The sequence below is a fragment of the Mixophyes fleayi genome, chromosome 4, assembly GCF_038048845.1.
Source record: "Mixophyes fleayi isolate aMixFle1 chromosome 4, aMixFle1.hap1, whole genome shotgun sequence".
NCBI classification, from domain to species: Eukaryota; Metazoa; Chordata; class Amphibia; order Anura; family Limnodynastidae; genus Mixophyes; species Mixophyes fleayi.
Window position 1 is genome coordinate 312,998,359 of NC_134405.1, and position 18,368 is coordinate 313,016,726.

General features: G+C 42.7%; 1 protein-coding gene across 2 annotated transcripts in view; it reads left to right on the top strand.

The window, feature by feature from the left end:
- The window catches only part of SYNPO (synaptopodin), a 97,246-nt gene that overhangs the window by 39,153 nt on the left and 39,725 nt on the right, over positions 1–18,368 (top strand). Inside the window, exon 1 of one of the 2 annotated variants that reach the window (XM_075210065.1) lies at positions 8,662–8,860. The exons of the other annotated variant lie outside the window; for it this stretch is intronic. Coding sequence (XP_075066166.1) covers positions 8,809–8,860 — 52 coding nt within the window. The 5' untranslated portion in view covers positions 8,662–8,808. Of the gene's footprint in view, positions 1–8,661; positions 8,861–18,368 lie in introns of those variants that run through there. 2 annotated transcript variants of the gene reach the window in all.

Sequence of the window (18,368 nt, forward strand, 5' to 3'; positions counted from 1 at the left end):
GTGCAATGGATTGCACCATTAACGCTTAGCCCCACCCTGCTACTACTCAGAGACTGGGTTAATATACCGCAAACCAGTTCATCCACCAGTCTTCGGGGCTCATTAGATCGTACCATATATCTAAAAGAACCATGCTCCATCTATATTGACCAGACAAAAAAGTTGCATAGCTGGTGCTGTCTGACTGGACAAACTGTGAGAAATATCAATCTCTGGGCTAATGTAACACAGTTATATATTTCCCTTCATCGTTCTGTCTCAGCTACAACTGAGGCATAAAAGTTTGCCTCTAATGAATCAAAGGGTATAGAACATTTCATTTTAATAACTGATCCCTGACACAGCTGGAACTGTACTCCGCTCCCCCTCCTCTGCCCCCCTGTGTATTACAACTTGATGGGGCTTTACGTTCCTCTGAAAAGGACCCTGAAAGCTGTGTTTTGTTCTGTTATGATTGCCTGAGACAATTTCAGTTATTCACATGACTGGGCATCAGGGGGATTTTCTTGGTAATTATCTATGTAATTACTGTACAGTTAAAGTGAATTGTCGTTTATCCATAGCTGCAGGTTTACAATGTTTTGGCAAGAGGCTCCCTAGTGAAGTTTTCCATTTTATTGCCAAAGGGGTGTGTCAACACTTAACATGCCTCCAGCAATGGAATAGCTGAAGTAGACAGTTGTTCTCCAGCTAAGACTTGCAGCTAGATACCAGTCTAAGATGTCACCCCCTTCACCCCTCCCGCCCCGCTGTGAAGATTAATGGCTGAACTTGAGGTCCCAGCTTCAGACAGTAGCAGTTTTTGACTGGGGTCAGGGCACACGAGATCATACGTTAGTTGTTCGGCTATCCTATGCAAGAACCAACAGTTGACACTTGATTTTTAACAAAGGATCTATCACGGGTCACAATTTATCAGTATATAATGTAAGATATTTCATGCAAATTGTGTTTTGCAGCAAAGCCATTTATCAGCGGTGCAAAGTTCCAGCGATACAATCTTGGGGGCATATTTAATTAGCGGATAAACATTGTGCCTATGCATTTTTTATGTTAATACGGTACTGCAACATTTCGGATTTCCCTTCACAACCCTATGTGGGGCTAACGGAAATCCACATTATTGCGGTAATGCGGAGGGTCATCGTGTCCTTTCCGAGGGCACTTCGCGCTTAATTAAATTTGCCCTTTTGATTTCCTCATTTGTGAAACTCAAATGTGCATTTTGTGGATTTTATATTCTATGTATAGAAACATTTAAGTCATTCTACTGAGTTGTATAGTTGGGTTAGGACAGTGTTTCCGCAAACCCAGTTTTCAGGGCCCCATAACAGCGCATGTTTTCCATATCTCCTTGCTGGAGCACAGGTGCATTCATTACTGACTGACACATTGTAACAGATCCACCGGTTATTTCATATGTCACCTGGAAAACCTGCACTGTTAGGGGACGCTGAGGACTGTGGGAAAACAGGGGCTAGGACTTGGAATACTTAAGGACGAATTTCACCAACAAAGTATGCAAAATTTTGTGGGCAAATGCAGGAAAGGTGAATATTTTGAGAAGAAGATTTGAAATGTCTCTTCACTACCTTGTGTTTTTTAGCTATTCCCGCAAGCATTAGTTTCTTGACATATAAACTTATTTTTCAATGTATAAAACATTCATTAATGTAACTTTTATAGACTTCAGTACAACGGTGCCTCGGCTGGCCAAACTGCAATGTGGTGCAGCACGGTGGCGTAGTGGTTAGCACTTCTGCCTCACAGCACTGGGGTCATGAGTTCAATTCCTGACCACTGACCATTGCCTTATCTGTGTGGAGTTTGTATGTTCTCCCTGTATTTGCGTGGGTTTCCTCCGGGTGCTCCGGTTTCCTCCCACACTCCGAAAACATACTAGTAGGTTAATTAGCTGCTATCAAAATTGACCTTAGTCTTTATCTGTGTGTGTGTTAGGGGATTTAGACTGTAAGTTCCAATGGAGCAGGGACTGATGTGAGTGAGTTCTCTGTACAGTGCTGGGGAATTAGTGGCGCTATATAAATAAATGAAGATGATGTGGTGAAGTACTTTACCAAATGATCTATTCAGGAGCGTCTCTGATATTGTTATTTTATTTGAACAGCCCTGTTGCCAGCGATAGCATGAATTTTCTCAAGCCATAGGGCTATTTTTTGATTCGCTCTTTACATAAAACGATTAGCGCTGCCACTAATATTGCTGTTGTTGACGATAACCCCTGCCATAATGGATTCAAATCATAAAAAAAAAATACTTTTTAACTCGTGGAACTGAAGGCACAAAGCCAGCTCACACATGAGCACATCAGCAAACACTGGTCTGGCAAAGCGGCAAAATCCGCTTCATCGCCATGGGCTCTGTTGATGAACAGGTGCCTTAGTCTGTGAAGCAATACTTTTTTCATACAAAATTAGGACAAATTTAGCTCACCCCCGGAGCTGGCCACACCCACTCCTATTCACTCAGAAACGCCCACGTTTGGGAGAAACTCGGCCCACTTTCATATAAGCTCCACCCCTTTTGAGGTCTGTGAATCAGGAATGTCCCGCCAAAATAGTTGTCTTAGTCACTTATAATAACAAACAATAAACTGCGTGCTGTGATAATTTGGCCACTAGATGGATCTATCCTTTAGTTTACTGTGGCTTATGAATCATTTTAGGACTTATATTAGTAAGCGTAGAGATAGAGCGGGATATGAAGATTGGTGCACAAGAAAAATCTGTGATGGCTGAATATGGCCGCTAACATCTTATTGGTTGTTGTGGGTAACACTATCTTGTTTCCTGTGTGCCGATTTTCATTTATATATCCCTGATAATGTTTTCTGTGCCAAATGAGTTATGTATGCTCAGTATAAGCATGTGTTTGCTTATGTCACACATTGCATGCAGTACATTACAATAGCATACCTCCCAACATTTCAGTACCCAGCATCGGGATAGGTGGCGTGACCGATAGACTGCCCCTTAGAAATATCCCTTCCCCTCCAAACACTGCAGCACGCAACAATAGCAGGTGTGCTGCGCCCGTTGTGCAGAACAGAGTGAACGGTAGATACCGCCAAATGTTCCCACCCATGGGACAAATATGTCCGCGGGTTGGACAGAGGAACAGAGCCTTAAAATCAGGATGAATTTGGGACAGTTGGGAGGTATGTAATGTACATGACAAACAAATTAGTACTAACAAGAAGATGTAACATAAAAGTACAGTAGACACCCAGACAGGTAGGTAGGTAGGTAGGTAGGTAGGCTTTTTATGCACCCTTGTTCCATTGATCTGAGGTGTGCTCAGCAGTATCAGAATACATATAGGATGCACCTTAACATACATAAGATAATTTGTACTGTTCTCTTTCTTCAGTATTAAAAAAATAGAAATGTAAAAGTTTTCAGGAACAAAGCTTGAAAACCTAGCGCTACCTCTGAAAACTACAGACACTCGGCACCTATGCCTCCTATCTCATGAACACTTGCAGTTCTTAAGGGAAGTCTGTTGCTCCAGGTGACTTCTTACAATCACTCCATTCTGCTTGATCCTCTCTTTACAATGGCAATTAAAAATGTTACAGTATATTGGTATTCTGTGACAGTCAGTAACAAAGGCTGTGACTACAGACCGTTACTAGAGAAGCCAGACCTTTCGGAGATTATACTTCTAAGATTATAAGATTTGTCCCGGACACTGGACCCCATTTATGAAACGCGCTAGTGGGCTGCTCAAAACGCCTCGGTTGCCTAGATGGTGCAACCGACAAACCGACGGAGCGGTTGGTTTTAGATGCTCGGCCCATATCATCCAAATGCCCTTCTCTCTGTTCACTGGAGATGTATCCATAATAAGTGGGTCTAGGTTTGCAGGGAAGTAGATAATCCTAGAAACGCGCATCTAGTAGGTGCAAAATGTGTTGAGACCCTCATCTCAAAAACCGTTTCTCCGTCTAACTCCTCCCATTGGCTGTTGCAAACTTCTGGCTCTTTGCAGACACCTCTGTATTGCTACATAAACCTAGGCACTTTTTCCTATATTTAAGATGCTTTGACCCGAATAGACATTTTAATGCTGTAATCACTTCGTTTTAAGATAAACTCCCTGTTACAATGTATTGAATGACTGTCTTCTTTTCAGAGGTTTAGCAAGGCTCAATTTCAGACACCATATTTGCTACATATAGACAGCTCCCACTGGCTCATCATATTACCAACATACGTTTCAGAAAGTCTTTCTTTCTCTGTGTATGTGTTAGTACTTTGTACAGCAGGTTAGTGAGGTGATGTGTGAGAGGAGAGGCCAGTCACGCGTCTGAGTACAATGACCTCAGAGATCTCAGGTGGATCAGCCGTCAGCTGTTCTGTATAAACATGAATCATATAAATAGATGCTCAGGTTTGAATGGATAGAAGGAAAACTGAGGCAAGAAATCAATGAACCAAGTGTCAGATGAGAGAAGCTGTGCGCAGACTAATGATGGTGGATACGTGTCACAATACGTAGACCAGTGATAGGCAACCAGTGCCACATGGGCGGCCCTCTGACCAGGGCCGGATTAACCCGATTAACCCGAGGTCTAACTGGTCATCACTTTTGTGGACTCTTACTCTCTGTATTGCATTGCCATGGAAGCCCAGCGCCTTTAATAGAGCCAGGAACTCAGTATTTACACTGCATGTTACACTTTATGGACAAAATTATTCAGACACTTGACCATTACACCAACAGGGACTGTAATGACATTGCATTCAAATCATGTACTTTAATGTTGGAGTGTCTCTGTGGGAATTTGTGCCCATTCATTCTGTAGAGCATTTATGAGGTCAGGCACTGATGTTGGATGAGAAGGTCTGGCTCGCATTCACCGTTCCAGTTCATCCCAAAATTGTTTGATGGGTTTGAGGGCAGGGCTCTGTGCGGGCCAGTCAAGTTCTTCCACATCAGACTCCTCAAACCATGGCTTTGTAGTCCTTGCTTTGTGCACTGGGGCACAGTCATATTGGAATAGAAAAGGGACTTCCCCAAACTGTTACCACAAAGTTGGAAGCATAGCATTGTCCAAAATGACTTATTATGCTGAAGCATTAAGATTGCTCTTCACTGGAGATAAGGGGCCTAACCCAATCCCTGAAACACAACACCATACCATTATCCCTTGTGCACCAAACTTCACAGTTGGCATAATACAGTCAGGCAAGTAATGTTCTCATGGCATCCGTCAAACCCAGACTCATCCATCTGACTGCCAAACAGAGAAGTGTGATTCATCACTCCACAGAACACGTTTCCACTGCTCCACAGTCCAGTGTCGGTGTGCTTTACACCACTCCATCCAACGCTTGGCATTGGTCTTGGTGATGTGAGGCTTGCATGTAGCTGCTTGGCCATGGAAACCCATTCCATTAAGCTCCCGCCGCACAGTTTTTGTGCTTACATTAATGCCAGTGGAGGTTCGGAACTCTGCAGTTATGGAATCAGCAGAGCATTGGAAACTTTTACACACCATGCGCCTTAGCATATGTTGACCCCGCTGTGTGATCGTGTTCTTCTGCTCCGTGTCTGAATTTCTGTTGTTCCTAAACGCTTCCACTTTCTAATAATATCACTTACAGTTGACCGTGAAATATCCTGCAGGGATGAAATTTCACGCACCGTCTTATTGCAAAGGTGGCATCCTATCATAGTACCACGCTTGAAGTCACTGAGCTCTTCAGAATGACCCACTTTGTATCACAATGGGTCTGATTGAAACACCTCAGTTCGATAATTAACAGGTGTGGCCAAATACTTTTGTCCTTATAGTGTATGTGCAGGTAAACAGTGGGTGGAAACGCTAGATGTCTGGTGCTAAAACACGTGAGCACTCAAAATACCAGTGTGTCACTAGCCTTCCAGGTGACAGGTAAAGTGTACCTGTCGTCTATACCCAGTGGAGGTAGCTTCATGCCACATTGGTGCAATATATCCTAGAGATTTGATATTGATGACAACCACCACTATATGTAAGCAATACTCACTTAAAAGCATACCTCCTAAATGTCCCAATATAGGCAGAACAGTCCTGATTTGAGGACTCTAGCCCGCCCACGGACTTTGCCCCTTGGCAAGTTGGGAGGTATGACCCATTGACTGCTTCCCTGCACAGCACAGTGGTGGTAAACGGATGCTGCACTAGAGTGATGTGTAAATACATTAGTGTAGTAGTAAAGCTGCCTTGTTGTAATAAGTGAAGCAACTACTGGATAGAAGCACTGACAAACTGGCTATTCTGCTTTATAGCTGGATGTTAGGGCAGTTATCATAGGGATCGGTGTTCTCTATGACGGATGCATTTTTTGTCAGTTTTCATTGACGAATATGCTCAGATGTAAACACGTAATAAAACAGTAACTGTCATTTTCAGTTTAGTTTAATAGGCTTGAATCTGTCTGCAGTACCCCAGGCCAGGGTACCACAGGATGAAAAACCTTTCTTGTTTTTTGCCAAAAGCAGGAAATACTCATCTAATCCCTCTGTCTGTCTGTCTGTTTGTCTGTCTCTCTGTAAGTACTACAGACATAGACCATGCCCTCTTGTTCGGTGACATCATTTAGGCAGAAAATGTGAAACAGATGAGGTAAAATATACTTAAATATAAAGGATCACAATATGTAAATGCAGCGGTGAGGGAAGCGGGGAGGAGAGAACCAACAGCTCGCTGGTTCTCGCTGGGCCCTGGTGCACTGTAGCACCAATGGTAGTTCCACCACTGTGTAAACGTTGTTCTCCAGCACTGCAAGGTGAAGTAATTTGGGCAGCTAGGAGGAAGCTCAGCACGGTGTGGCTGGTTAATCTACTCTCCCCCCAGGCTGTATGAGGAATATAGGCAAAAGTCAGGGATATATGCGCAGCTTAGCATGTACCTTGTGAGACAAGGACAAATAGTACCAATGGCTTGTCATTGTCAGGTGCCATCTTCGCACTGACACTAAGTGCCTGAATTCCCCCGACAGTCGTGTCCCGTTGCCTTGCACGCTGTGCGTGTGTATGCCCAGCTGACTCGTGCTCTACCCGCTCACCTGTCAGCTTGTCTGACCGCAGAATCTCCTTCACCCAATCAGAGTGCACTTTACTGTTTATATAGCGTCCCCTGGCACCATTAGGGTGCCAAAGCATTGGTTCACTCCCTACTCCAGCGTCTCCTGTTACTTCTGTTACAGTGTTCTTCAGTTCTGACTCGGCTTGATCATCATCATCATCATCATCATCATTTATTTATATAGCGCCACTAATTCCGCAGCGCTGTACAGAGAACTCATTCACATCAGTCCCTGCCCCATTGGAGCTTACAGTCTAAATTTCCTACTATAGGCACACACTCACACACAGACAGAGGGAGGGAGAGACTAGGGTCAATTTTTTTTTTTATTGCAGCCAATTAACCTACCAGTATGTTTTTGGAGTGTGGGAGGAAACCAGAGCACCCGGAGGAAACCCACGCAAACACGGGGAGAACATACAAACTCCACACAGATAAGGCCATGGTCAGGAATCGAACTCATGACCCCAGTGCTGTGAGGCAGATGTGCTAACCACTAGGCCACTGTGCTGCCAACTATTCTCCCTACTATTCTCCTGTGTTACGATTTGGTACCTTGTTGCTCGGCTGATTTGACTATTTGGCTTGACCTGACTACTCTCTAGATCCTCCCTGTGCACAGCTCTGCTCGTTTGGCTTTGACCGGGACCGCCTGACTACGTCTGTCTACTACTGTCGCTACACCGGTGATTGTCTCGGAGAAGCGCGATGCGCACCCTCTGCAGCTAAGCCCAAACTCCCTTGCGGGTGTCCCTGGTGAATACCGGGGGTACATTAGACTCCTCCCCTCCCTGTTCAGTTGCGCTAATACCGGTTAGCGGCCATCTCTGCAATTCTGTGACAGTCATACGCTCAATTCAGAACTATAACATTGGTGAAACAACAAGTATTCCAAAGAGCTTGCCAACTTTTTAGTAAAGGAAACATACAGAGACTTGTACTACACTGTGTTAATATAATGTACAATGAACTCACTGAGGTAAATTGTGTGGTACATTGGCACCGAGGGAAATTCCAAACTGTGAATGAGACATACACAATGCCCGTAACTTCACCTGACCACTTAATCTCTTCTACCTCAAATAAGCTGGCAGCTCGCAACTTGTAACCAGCCATTATCTTATGTTTGTAATATTGGCCCAGGAATGTAAGAGTCTTTTTGTGTGTGTGAGAGAGAAGAGAGGAAGCAGAGGTGTTCATAGGTGTGTCATAGCCACAGAGGAGGAAGATAGGACGAGACAGGCGAACAGCAATGTGCACAGACGACAAGCACTACACGCACAATGGAAACCAGCATAGCTGTAAATTCTGAACAGAACTCAAGCTATTGTAGGAAAGAAGAAGTAAAGTATGTAAATGGTAAATGGATTGACAAAAATATTGGTTAAAGCTAAAAATAAATAAAATGTAAAACATGAGGAAAATATGTTTAAAAAAAACACTGTTCATAAAAGTTTTGGTGAATATTAGGATTATATCAAAAAAAGAGGAAGAAAGGAGAGTTAAAATCGGAGACAGAGAGGTAGGGAACAGGATGACTGCGTCAGCAGGCCCTGGTCAGTGTGGTGAGAAGAGGTATTTTGACAGACACAGCCAGTTGCAGAGCAGCTATGAGACATCCAATCCGTCTGCACTTAGCAAAGGAGGGGAGTGCTGGTAAATGAAGCAACTCTAGTGCTTGCTAGCGCAGACTGACAGAGAGGCAGCCTCAGATGACAGAGACACTACCAGAGGTGAGAGAGGTGCTGTGTGCAGATGCAACAGGTGTGGTGAGTAGGAACAGAACTGAGAGATGTCTGTCGTTTGTTGCTCAGCTTTAGGCAATCTGTGACTCTTCAGATGAACCACAACTCCCAGCAGGCATCAGCAAAAGTTTAGAATGCTCGTGTAAACCTCTTAACCTATCGTCTTATACCGGATCACATGTGGGCACAAAATATACATGAGTTAAACATAAATTCTCAAAGTTCCGCTCCATAACAAAACCATATGACATCTAAATATAATGTTTGGTCTGGAAACGGTTAAAGGGAAAGTATAGGATTTTTAAAATTTCCAATTTTTTTGACCAGTTTCCCCTCTCGAACTATAAAAAAGAAGAATGCCAGGTGTTCTACTAACAGCCACCCAAAATAAACCCGATACTCTCCCCTTTAAATCTTCTTCGTTTTATGTATGCTAAAATTACTTTAATTATGTTTCTTTTACATGTATGACTTAGCTAACATACATGTCAAGTACTTACTGGAGAAAGGCATTGGCTTTGTAGCTAATTTTTATCATTTTGTTTATAGTTGAAGTCGTCTTCATAGATGGCTAGCAGATGTTACCAGTTATCTTGATGGAAGTTTATGTTTTGAAGTTTTGACATTTGCTCTAACTTGAATTATTATAATAGTACTCTGCTTGATCGTACTGGTAGGGACACAATCTAGATGACAATGTTAGGTGTTGGCATCATTTGTTTGAGACACACTGGTGTGTTATAGTTAATAATGTTTATTATTATGATTATTATTATTATTATTCTCAATGTTACTGTTTGCATGTTTTGTGCTTATATACATATCTTTGTTCACTCTCTAATATTGTCCCTGCTAATATCTTAATCTGCTTTAAAGCTCTTTACCTTGATTACAGATGAGGAAGAACAAAGTGTGGGAGGCAAATAGTCTACAATCTAATATTTCCTCTATCTCCTGTGTCTATGGGATTGCTAAGTGGGAGTTGTGTTTGTGCCTATTGTCATTAGTAAGACTTGTTGTGTCTGATCCCTCTATATGTTTGTGTATGATGACAAGCCCTTTCATACCTGCATGAGCAAGTGGATTTTTTAAATATGCGCATTTTTAAACCACGCACATTTGCTATAATGGGTGACTATTCCCATGTTATTGTCAATGTGCCTTTGATAACGCAATGTAATGTAAAATGATGTTTTTTTTTAACCCACGCCCTTGTAAAAGTAGGATCTCAGCGCTTTCCATTCCCGATTATACGTATGCCCGTTAACTCATCACATATTCTTCATGGGTATTTTGGAATTTGGGCTAAATCTGCATTTATGGTGAACGTGTGAAAGGCTTCTATATATCTTCCCGAGTCTTTAGAGTACTCCTTGCTAGAGCTTATCTCAGTGCTGGGCTCCATTCAAGTTTCTGTATGTATGCATCTGTTTTTCCATGTGTTTTTACTTTGTTAATGTTGACAAGTATTCATTTTTTTTGTGCCTGTTTATGCCTTTGGTAAGATGATACCAGTATGTGCATGGTTATGTGTGTGCCTCATGCAATGGAAATTGGGCATGGCTTGGAAGAAGAGGCAGCTGTTGTAGTTATACTGTAGCGAGCCCCAGGATCTCTGAGAGGCGTGGGTAAGGTGGCGAGCGCGCCAGTCCCAGGGCTTTCTATGATGCAAGCCTACCCCTTCATCTTGCTCATTAGTCTCAGCTGTTTGTTGTAGATTAAGTCGTCTATAGAGAATTCACCATTAACGATGCAGTGTGTGTACAGAGGTGGGAGGGGGGCAGGTTTCGTCTTCTGTAGCTTTTCCTGTAGCTGCCACCTCTTGCTTGAGCTATAATTGAAGCTTTAGAGAAACTAAACATCTGTTTTCACAGGCTGGATTTTATGGCATGGATGAAATGTATGTCAATATTTTCATTTCGCTAAATTCCGAACATAGTACATGTGTGGTTAAGGAGAGAATAGGATACCAGCCCCCTTCTGCCCATACTTGCCAACTCTCCCGGAAAGTCCGGGAGACTCCCGAAATTCGGGTCAGTCTCCCGGGCTCCCGCGAGAGTTGGCATTTCTCCCGCATCCCGGAATTCCCTTGTTAAAATGGTGCGATTCACCGAGAATTGCGTCATTTGCCGCGATTCTCGGTGAATCACGCCATCTTGGCCCCACCCCATGTGAAAACGTAATTTCCGTCGCTAGGGCGGGGCCAAAATGACGCGTTTGGCTGCACACAGCCCCCTCCTGCCTTCCAGTCACGCCCCTCTCCCGGAAACAAGTTTCAGAGAGTAGGTAAGTTTGCTTCTGCCCTGTGGGCAACAATAAAAAGTGGGCAACTATGATATAGATAGATAGATAGATGATAGATAGATAGATAGATATGACATAGATAGATAGATATGACATAGATAGATAGATAGATAGATAGATAGATAGATAGATAGATAGACAGATATGACATAGATAGATAGATAGATAGATAGATAGATAGATAGATAGATAGATAGATATGACATAGATAGATAGATAGATAGACAGATATGACATAGATAGATAGAGATAGATAGATAGATAGATAGATATGACATAGATAGATAGATAAATAGATAGATAGATATGACATAGATAGATAGATAGATAGATATGACATAGATAGATAGATAGATAGATAGATAGATAGATAGATAGATAGATAGATAGATATGAGATAGATAGATAGATAGATAGATAGATAGATATGACATAGATAGATAGATAGATAGATATTACATAGATAGATATGACATAGATAGATAGATAGATAGATAGATAGATAGACAGATATGACATAGATAGATAGATAGATAGATAGATATGACATAGATAGATAGATAGATAGATAGACAGATATGAGATAGATAGATAGATAGATAGATAGATAGATAGATAGATAGATATGACATAGGTAGATAGATAAATAGATAGATATGACATAGATAGATAGATAGATAGATAGATAGATAGATAGATAGATATGACATAGATAGATAGATATGACATAGATAGATAGGTAGATAGATAGATAGATAGGTAGATAGATAGATAGATAGATAGATAGATAGATAGATAGATAGATAGGCTTGTGCTATTATTGCCTCTTATTGGATGCACGTAAAACAAAACAGTGGCTGTGTAAATCTGAACAAACATGTGCATAAGGGGAGGAGTCTGAGCAGACGAGGGGGCGTGTCTGGTGTCTTTTATGTGCAAGTGGTGGCAGAGCAAGCAGTTAACACACCAGACTTTTATGGCTGCTCAGGTGGTGTAATCTCAGAAGCGGTACATAATCCTAAATGCAAACAAAGTTGCTTGGCACACAGTTGTATGAACAATGTTTAGAAACACAGCAGTCCTTCACTTATATGTCAGTGAACCTGCAGTTATTGAATAGGGTGTTTAGACGTCCCTCAGCAGTTGTACGAACTGGAAAGAAATATAACAAAATGGTGTGAATCGATCATTAAACTTTCCTGGAATACGATCCCTTAGCTATCTTATTTCCCAGAGTTATTAAATAACATTAGGACCTATTTTTGAATAAGGTTTTTTTTTAAAATTACTTACTGCTGCAATTTAGCAAGAAAATTTGCGATACCGGCACGGAGTGGTAAGGGTTAAACGGGCCAGGCTCTGGGGGTATGGACATGCGTGAGATGGCTTCCCAGATTTGGGCCTTCAGTTCCCCATACCACACAGCAGAATACATTGACCATCGTCATCCCAGCTCTATGAATAGACTATAAATTCAGCAACATACGTATTTACCAATACAGACGGAATGGAACTGATTGTAACGCTGCGACTTTGCACTTCTGCAAAATGGACTGTTCTGTAGACAAACAGGAGTTGTACAAATTTTCACTCCTCTCTTACTGATCTCTTCTCTAACCCATTCATTCGTGAGCAACAACCGCCTGTTCCTGATCTTCTCAGAACGGGGGCAGCCGACTTCAGTGTCAGGTGACCTCCTCTGTACGGTGCAGGGAGGTCAAGCGGCATACCCAGAGCAGAGCTAGCAGCCAATTAACCTACCAGTATGTTTTTGGAGTGTGGGAGGAAACCGGAGCAAACCCACGCAAACACGGAAAGAATATACAAACTCCACATAGATAGGGCCATGGTCAGGAATTGAACTCATGGCCCCAGCGCTGTGAGGCAGAAGTGCTAACCACTGAGCCATTGTGCTGCCCATAATCTATTATAATTAAGTATCTGCCTTATTCTTAATCTGCAGATGATGTAATAACTCTTCTCACCCAATAAACCCTTCCATTTACCCAGCTCAATGCCACATACACTATGCAAATACAAGGACCTCTCTAACTCACTTATGAGTACTCAAGTCAGAATTATTACCAGGGGGTATATTTACAGATTCTAGCTGTCATTTTGTAGAATGTACTAAATAAATGATAACTAATGAGTCTGATTGGTTGCTATAGGCAACATCTCCACTTTTTCAAACCCGCAGTTTAGTAAATATACCCCCAGGACTTTCATGTGAGTTTGAGAATCCATACACCAGCTTAAGATAAGAGGAGAGTCAGCGCACCAGGAACCGCTCAGTTGCAAAAGTCTAAATGAATTTTCTTTATTTACATCATAGCATTGATTAAGGGCACCTGCTGCCTAACATACTGAGCTGCCATCACTTTCATGTTTGAAAAATGTAAATTAAAAAAAGACACATTTTACGTTTTTCCATGTAAGCGGCTCCTGCAGTCCCGGCTTTGTTCTACTTATCAATTCCCCATGTGGGCCTTGTAAAGATCTGGAAGAATGATGTATGTGATTCATGAAAGGAGGCTGGAGGAGGGGAGAGGTGCCTGCTAAATAATGTTTTATTTACCTTATCATGGATCAGCCTATTTTAGCTCTTCCATTGATGCTTGTTATTATCACTGCACCGTTATGCTAAATGCTGATGCCCAGTGCCACATGAAATACTGCCCCCTTACGAGAGGTCCCCTGAACATGGCTCTTCCAGCACGTGGCACCCACTTGTTTATATACATAAGTGGGTTACTTATTAACAAAGTGCTAAGGGATATTAACCACCAGCAAGCGATCTCATCATCATTATTGTTTATTTATAAGGCACCACAAAAACAAAGCATAGAACCCGAACGTGGACATACTCGGTTGACGGATAAGATGCAGACAAGAGACTAAGGGTAAGGAGAGCGTTCTTGCTCGTGACAGCAGTGTGACTGGTTGCTAAGGGATACTTCACAATACAGACTTACTTTTTGGATCTCACCTCCGGGAGATCCCAGGGGGAAGGTCCAAGAGACGTGGCGACCTGGTATGCATCATACCTGCCTGGGCCCCCGGCTGCACAACGGCGTGATTCACATCATCATGCAGCAGGGGGCAGAGCCATGGTGACATCATCAAGGCCCCACCCACTTCTGAATAAGGTGACGCAGGATCCAGGAGAGTGGCCTACCTACTCTCCCGGGAATCCGGGAGGACTCTGTGAAATTCCAGAGTCTCCTAGACATTTCTAGAGAGTAGACAGGTATGGTGAACTTACATACTTTGGGCCTGATTCATTAAGAAACTTAAATTAAGAAGTTTCTTATTTCAGTCTTCTGGACAAAACCATGTTACAATGCAAGGGGTGCAAATTAGTATTCTGTTTTGCACATAAGTTAAATACTGACTGTGTTTTCATGTAGCACACAAATACTTGATAGCTTATTTGTACACTGAAATTTAAAGTTGATATTTGTGTGCTACATGAAAAAACAGTCAGTATTTAACTCATGTGCAAAACAGAAAACTAATTTGCACCCCTTGCATTATAACATGGTTTTGTCCAGGAGATTGAAATAAGAAGTTTCTCAAGTTAAGATCCTTAATGAATCAGACCCTTTGTTAGTAAATCACCCTGGGTGTGCAGATCCCGTTTTTGCCATTTTGGACTATATTTGGTCTAAAGTCAGCAGTGTTTAGTACATTTCCAGTGCATCACTAAAATACTTAACTACGGCTGGTGAATCACTGCCCTCCATTTCCAAAGGAAACTATGAATAGCCCTAAAGCTATTTTAAAACTTGTTATTTTAAAACTTCATACTTTTGACTACCTGCAGGGAATGCCGGTATCACAGACGTATGCATTGCAACAACATATTATCTTGTAAGTCTCACTTCTGAGTATTTGCCTTATATTGGTACAGTTATATAACAGTGTAAGGTGCAGCAGTTGCAGAGTCACCTCCTCGGTGATGTGGTTTGGCCCTGCTATGTAATATTACCTCCAGTCACTGTCCCATCATCTCACGGCTTTCATAGCTGACCTCGGAGAGAGGGACGGAGAGGGAGAGCGTGAAAGAGACAGCTAGCGTTCTCCTTAGTCAGCACTCTATGATCCCTCTGACACCACCTGGCACACACAATGCCACGTGGGCACATTCATAAAAGGTTTACGGTCAGACGGCTTAGCGGCAGGGAGTCTGCTAGCCACTGGCTATGTCTCTGTATTAGAGAAGAGCACTGACAGCTGTTGGCTTTATTGTGCACTACACATGGAACACTGGAGAACGGGGTCTATTGTACATTTAAATGATAAAATAGTCACATATCTCAGTCCAGATATAGTAACTGTCAGTTGCTTTTCAGATGTGCTATACAGACTGACATAGTGAGTTCAGATTAAATAATTAGGCACATAGCTAATTATACACCAGAAATGTGATTATCCCTATATCGGTCATAAGCAGCCCCCCCCCCCCCTTAATGCCAGGAGTACTTTATTTCAAACACAAGTGGGTCCTACTTCTTCAGACTTTTACTGGGTAACCCTATTTACTGTAGCTTTGGAGAGAGACGAATAGAAAGATATCTGCTCTTTTCTCTCTTTTAATTTATTTTTAATGCCAGGAAGATGAAAAAGTTCCTGTTGACCTATATTATCCATCACTTTAGGCTAACAGACGAAGTCTGGTGTGCAAGTATGCCATACTTGCCAACTTCTTCTAGATGGCGTCCAGGAGCTGCCGGGGGGAGGTGACGTAATGACGTAAACGCGTCATTTTGGACCTAATTCTTCCCACTTCCCTGAAGTCCGGGAGACCCACACGGAATCCAGAAGTCTCCCGGACATTCCGGGAGAGTTGGCAAGCATGAAGTATGCATTTGTTATTTTAAATATGTTTAGGTCCAAGTAGCGTAAATATATTTGTGAATATTACTACCGCTTGTATTATGTAGTGGTACCTTCAAACTGCATTTAGAGATCATGTCGCTTTTGTTGATTTTCACAAACTGGGTGTAATATTTAGATCTGTAATGATAAGCATCTTCATACCCCCAACATTTCAATGTTAGAAATCGGGATACTTTAAGCCACACACTGTTCTGAAAGACCATACCCACATCCAGCACAAATCAACCCAATCTGGTGTGGCTTCACCAATATGACTCCCAACTTTGCAGCATCTTTAATCGGGACAGGTTGTGTGGCCTCACGGTGATGGGACTGTGCCAGATCACAGTGCCAACTGATTTTGAACCCCACCCTCCTTTAAACACCCATTCATTGTTGCATACCAGTGGCACCCGTTCACCTCTGCAGAGAAACACTGAATGTGATTTATTATTATTATTATTGTAGATTTGTAATGTGCCATAGCGCTCCGCAGCGCCGTATAGTAGGGAAAATAAGATATACATAAAACAGGGACATACAAGGTAGACAGAATAAAAGCAGACATGTAAACAAAGGGTATGAAGGACCCTGCTCATTAGAGAGTTTACATTGTAAGTGGAAGAGGGCAGAGCTGAAACAAGAGGAGCAAATGTGGCTCAGAGTGCAGATTGGGACAGTTATATGGGTGCATTAGTGTGAATAGTGTTATCAAGGATAAGGTCACCTCTAAAAGAGAGACGGGTGTTTAAGGAGTGTCTAAAGATTTGGAGGCTGTGGGAAAGTCTGATTGAGCGTGGTAGGGAATTCCATAAGTGGGGAGCAGCACGGGAGAATTCAGGACTGAGAGGTGGATACCAGAGACCAGACAAGGCGCAGGTCAGCGGTAGGTCTAAGAGGGCGTATTTTGATATGAGATTTGAGATGTATGCAGGGGTGGTGTCGTTGAGGGCTTTGTAGGTAAGGGAGAGTAATTTGAATTGGATTCTGGAGGACACAGGGAGCTAGTGTAGGGATTTGCAAAGAGGTGCAGCAGATGTGGAGACGTGAGAGAGGAAGATCAGTCTTGCAGCATACAGGGCCCTCTTAAGAACATCTTGGGCCCCCGGGCACAGCAGTGCACCGGGGCCCCTATATATACAAAAAAAATACAAATGATTATATATATGGGCCCTGCAGCCCAGGGGGGCCCGTCGGAGGCAGCAAAAAAAAACAAAAACCTGAAGAAAATACTTACCTTGCGATCAGCTGGAGATGCGGCTCCCTCCATGGTCTCCTCCTCCGTCGCGCTCCGCAATAGATGTCGGGCAGGCGTGATGATGTCACGCCCGACATGCACTGCGAGCGCGACGGAGGAGGAGACCATGGAGGGAGCCGGATCTCCAGCTGATGGCAAGGTAAGTATTTTCTTCTTTTTTTTCAGGTTTTTTTTTTTTTGCTGCCTCCGACGGGCCCCCCTGGGCTGCAGGGCCCCTGGGCACCTGCCCATTGTGCCCAATGGGAAAGACGGCCCTGGCAGCATATACCTTCCAGCCTGTGGGACAAAGATTGCCGTGAGCAGGATGGAGCCCTCAAATCAGGACTGTCCTGGTTTGGTATTTGTTGCATAGTACAGCATGAGTGGCTTTGTGGTAATTTTTCTACTTTGTGCATATGCCAATGAATGCTTGAAAGTGACCCTTATGCGTCCCTCTTGCAGTGTCAGGAGGTATGTTAGTTTATGGCGGTGATGGCTGTGGCCTAGACAGTATAACAGCCGGATTAATTATTTATTAATAAGTCTTTGCAACAGAGAAAATGAAAGCATTAAATGAAAAGCAGTTGAATCTGTGAGCTCTCTCTCCTCGCCTGCCTCTTCTCCGCTTGACTGCCAGGTTACAGAGAAACAGCCAGGCCCGGCGCATATTTTCGGAAAGCCGCGTCTTTGGGATGGAGTCAAACTGCAGACTTCTGTTTTCAAGCTCAGTTAACCCCTTTCCATCAGGAAAAAAGAACCCCCACCGTATATTCTCAGTTATCGTTTAAGATTTTGGGAGAGATTAACCAGGCTTCAAACCAACTAATGCCAAGTCCTCCTGGGAATGTCAGAAATGTTCAACCATCATTGCACAAGACATATATCATTCCTGCTGCTGTTGACACAGAAAGAAAGAAAAACATTGTGGCTGATTGAGTCACAATATTTCTACTATTTATTTATTTTTCATTTAGATTTGTTGGTTTTATTTTTTTAAGTTTTAAAGGGTATGGCTCACACTGTTCTCAAAATTAGAATATTAATTATGCACCTTTATTAATTTCAATTCCTAATTGCAAATGTTTGGTTAACACACAGCATTCTA